This window comes from Dipodomys ordii, unplaced genomic scaffold, assembly GCF_000151885.1.
Source record: "Dipodomys ordii isolate 6190 unplaced genomic scaffold, Dord_2.0 Scaffold69, whole genome shotgun sequence".
In the NCBI taxonomy this organism is placed as follows: Eukaryota; Metazoa; Chordata; class Mammalia; order Rodentia; family Heteromyidae; genus Dipodomys; species Dipodomys ordii.
The window spans coordinates 1,866,769-1,871,066 of NW_012267285.1; the positions used below are offsets into that span (position 1 = coordinate 1,866,769).

A 4,298-nucleotide genomic window follows, 5' to 3' on the forward strand; every position below is an offset into this window, starting at 1 on the left:
TCCTCCCCCCCCCGTCCCCGTTTCCTTGCCAGGCCTTCTAGAAATTTCCACTGTGGAGCGAGGCGTGGTGAGCCTGTTTGGGGTGAAAAGCGCCCTGTTTGTCGCCATGAACAGCAAAGGCAGGTTATACACCACGGTGAGTTCAGCATCTCAGGTGGGTTTGCTCCTGGCCACGCTTCAAGGTTCAAAGCCAGCCCGGGCGGGAAAGTCCCTGAGATTCTTAACTCCAGTGAGCCACTGGAAAAATCTGGAAATGGAGGCGTGGTTACAGCTCTAGCCTTGAGCACAAAAGCTCAGGAACAGCATCCAGGCCCTGAGTTCAAGCCCCAGGACTAGCACTTTATCTATCTATCTATCTATCTATCTATCTATCTGTCTGTCTGTCTGTCTGTCTGTCTGTCTGTCTGTCTGTCTGTCTGTCTGTCTGTCTGTGTACACATATACACACATATATGTATGTACTAATGTATACACATATATGTATGTATTATCTATGAGATATATGTAAGATCCCTATGGTGGTAAGTGAGATTTTTTTTAATTTACCGAAGCACAGCAGGCTGGTGGTGTAGCTCAGTGGTAGAGTGCTTGCCTAGCATGCAAAAGGACCCCGGTTCGAATCCCCAGCACTGCAGAAAAAGGAAGGAAGAAGGAGGTTTAAAGTTTGCCTGTCATCCCAGCGACTCAGGAGGCTGAGATCTGAGGATGGCGGTTCAAAGCCAGCCTGGGTAGGAAAGTCCCTGAGACTCTGATCTCCCATAAACCACCAGAAAACCAGAAGTGGTGCTGTGGTTCAAGCAGTAGAGCGCCCGCCTTGAGCTGAAGAGCTGAGGGACAGCGCCCAGGCCCCAAGTTCAAGCCTCAGGACCAACAAAAAAAAAAAAAGTGGAAGCAGTTCAAATGATCCTGGAGCAACACCGGTTTGAGGCAGACCAGGACTAGTGCTGGGAGCCCCCTTATAACGGGGGTACACTGGGCAGGGGGACCCCTGCTTTACCACCTTTCGTGCTAATGTGTCCGTGGCCGGGTCATTTATGACCATCCATGGCACAGATTCAAGATGGCGGCCCTCCAGCTCAGCTCTGCGCTCCCTGTTTGATTGGATGCTGCAGGTTGGATGTGGGGTGAGGGGGGGAGTCACACCCCCACTCCTTCTGAACCCCCTTTTTGGAGGCAGAGCATCATGACACCCCACTGCGACCCCCGGCCCTGAAGGGTCGCAGGTCGGTTCTAAGTCTGAGGCGTAGAGCGGGGGGCATTCTCTCCGCCATTCTGGGGGGTCGGGAAGCTGCCCGGGACTCGCCGTGGCTTTGGTGGGCAGACACCCGCTCTGCGGGGTGAGGGGGGGGTTCTCCAAAGAGCCGGTGTAGCACCCCAAATCCTACTGAGCCAGAGGGCCGGGGTCTTGGTGACGGGACTCCATGCTGATGATTTTAGCAGACAAACCACAAACTCGCTTCACACACACACCCCGGCCTCCTCCCACCAACCAGACTTCCAGAATTCTCCAAACCCAGGAGAGGGGGAGCCGCCCAAGCCCCTGCTTCTCCCTGGAAAGCTCTGGAAAGCTCTGGACCGGCAGACGCTGGGGAAGGCTGTGGAATGATACGTAGGGGTGGGAGAATGTTCCAGAAACACTTTCAAGGGTGGTACCCACCCCTCCCTCAGGCCAGAGCTCTAGATGGGAACTTGGGGGGGCGGGGGGAAGGGGTGAGCCCAACTAAACCGCAGGAGCTGCACCCCAGGACCGAGTCTGAGGAAAGACCACCCTCCCCCACCGTCCCCGTCCTTCTAGATCCTTCTCCACCCTCCCCCACCGTTCCCCACCCTTCTAGATCCTTCTCCACCCTCCTCCATCTTTCTCCATCCTTCTCCACCCTTCTAGATCCTCCTCCACCCTTCTGGATCCTTCTCTATACTTCTCCACCATCCTCAACTTTCATCCACCCTCTTCCGCCCTTCTCCATGTTTCTGGATCCTTCTCCACCCTTCTAGATCCTTCTTGATTCTTCTCCACCCTCCTCCACCCTTCTAGATTCTTCTCCACCCTTCTAGATCCTTCTCCATCCTTCTCCACCCTCCTCCACCCTCCTCCATCTTTCTGGATCCTTCTCCATCCTTCTAGATCCTTCTTGATTCTTCTCCACCCTCCTCCACCCTCCTCCATCTTTCTGGATCCTTCTCCACCCTCCTCCACCTTTCTGGATCCTTCTCCACCCTTCTCCACCTTTCTGGATCCTTCTCCACCCTCCTCCACCTTTCTGGATCCTTCTCCACCCTCCTCCACCTTTCTGGATCCTTCTCCACCCTCCTCCACCTTTCTGGATCCTTCTCCACCCTTCTCCACCTTTCTGGATCCTTCTCCACCCTCCTCCATCTTTCTGGATCCTTCTCCACCCTTCTCCACCTTTCTGGATCCTTCTCCACCCTTCTCCATCTTTCTGGATCCTTCTCCATCCTTCTAGATCCTTCTTGATTCTTCTCCACCCTCCTCCACCCTTCTCCACTCTTCTCGATCCTTCTCTGCCTCCAAGCACACAGTCAGCCTTTGGCTATAGAAGATAGTCTCCAACTTGGGGGTCTCCCTGTCCCTCCACCCCAGGCTAGGGTCAGAGGGGGGGCTGGGCAGCCCTGCCCCGCGGGTACCCCGTGGGTACGCCTGGTGACCAGATGCTCTGCCCAGCCCCCCTTCCTCCTCCACCCTGGGGGCCGGGGATGGCGGGCTGAAACCAAGTGACCAGCTGATCTGCAGAGCCCGGCCGGCCGGCCAGGGTTCCATTCCCCTCGAAGCCCCTGTCTGCCTCCCCACCCCCCTTAATGGAGGTTGTGGGGGGGAGCAGGACAGAGCAGGGAGCAAGAGACAGCCACGCGGGGTCACCAGCTGCTCAGGAGGCTGAGATCTGAGGATCCCAGTTCAAAGCCAGCCTGGGCAGGAAAGGCCGTGAGACTCTCTGATCTCCCATGAACCCCCAGAAAACCAGAAGCGGCGCTGTGTGGCTCAAGGGGTAGAGCGCCAGCCTGGAGCTTGAAAGAGCTCAGGGACAGCGCCCAGGCCCTGAGTTCAAATCCCACGACCGACGGAAAAATAAATAAACTAAAATTAAGCAAGGACAGGGCGGGGGGTTTCAGCAGCTGTGCTCAGCTCTGGGACAAAGCTGTGAGTCTCGTCCCGGGCCGAGGCTGGAGGCTCCCAGCATTCCCTGCACTCCTGGGCTCTGGGCGCCGTACCGTTTGAGCCACAGCACCACATCGAGCTTTTTGGTGGTTCATTGGAGATCAGAGTCTCCTAGACATGCCTGCCCGGGGCTGGCTTCCAAGCAGGATCCTCAGATCTCAGCCTCCTGGGGAGCTGGGATGACAGGCGGGAGCCATGAGTGCCTGGCTGGTTTTGTTTTTTGCCAAGAGATGAAAGGAGATTGAAATGATGCTGCTCCGATCTCTCCTTCCTTCCCTCCTCCCTTCCTTCCTCCCTCCCTCTCTGTCTCCTTCCTTCCTTCCTTTCTCCCTTCCTCCTTCCTCTTTCTATCCTTCCCTCCTTCTTTCACCCCTCTCTCCCTTTTTCCTTCCCTCCTTCCTTCTCTCCTACCTCCCCCCTCCTCTCTCTCTCTCTCTTTCTCTGTGGAAATGGGGTTTTTCACCTCAAGTCCTTTCTCTTGCTAAGTAGGAGCCACATCCCCAAGCCCGTTTACTTTCTGTATTCGTTAAGGTTGTATTTTTTGATGGGCTCTCACGTTTGTCTGTCGTTCCGTTGTTTTGTTTGTTTTTAGCCTAAGCCCAGACTGCCATCTTCTTATTTACCTCTTTACATGTCTCGGTATCTAGGACCACAGGTACCTACAACCAGACCTGCCTTTCTTGTTGAGATGGGGTAGGGTGGAAGCATGGGGTGGATTTCTCGGGCATGCACACACTTCCTGTGTGGGACAGGAAGTTCAACCTTCAACCCCTGAACAGGTGCCTCCCCCCCCCCCACGGCCCACTCAGCCATCCAGCCGGCCATGGAGGAGGAAGTCACGGTTGTTTCCTGGGCTCCTTGGTCTCCACTTGTCATGTTGAGAACCACATTCTACACACACACACACACACACACACACACACACACACACCACGCTGCTGCTCACCACAGCTGGCCCTGGGAGAGGAGGAAGAGGAGGGAGAGAGAGAGAAAACCAAGAGCTCATTAGGCTCTTGATCTCCTCCACCTGCTCCCCACAGCCTCGAACTTTCCAGTAAAAAGGAGCCAAGGGTAAAAGGGGGGGTGCTTGCCCCAGCGCCCACAATGAAGAAGTCGAAAAATC

General features: G+C 55.5%; 1 protein-coding gene across 1 annotated transcript in view; it reads left to right on the forward strand.

Annotated features, from left to right (window-relative positions):
* Fgf6 (fibroblast growth factor 6) overlaps window positions 1-4,298 on the forward strand; it is a 7,439-nt gene that overhangs the window by 1,902 nt on the left and 1,239 nt on the right. The window contains exon 2 of the mRNA XM_013023601.1: window positions 33-136. Within this exon, the coding sequence (XP_012879055.1) occupies window positions 33-136 (104 nt within the window). The remainder of the gene's footprint in view (window positions 1-32; window positions 137-4,298) is intronic.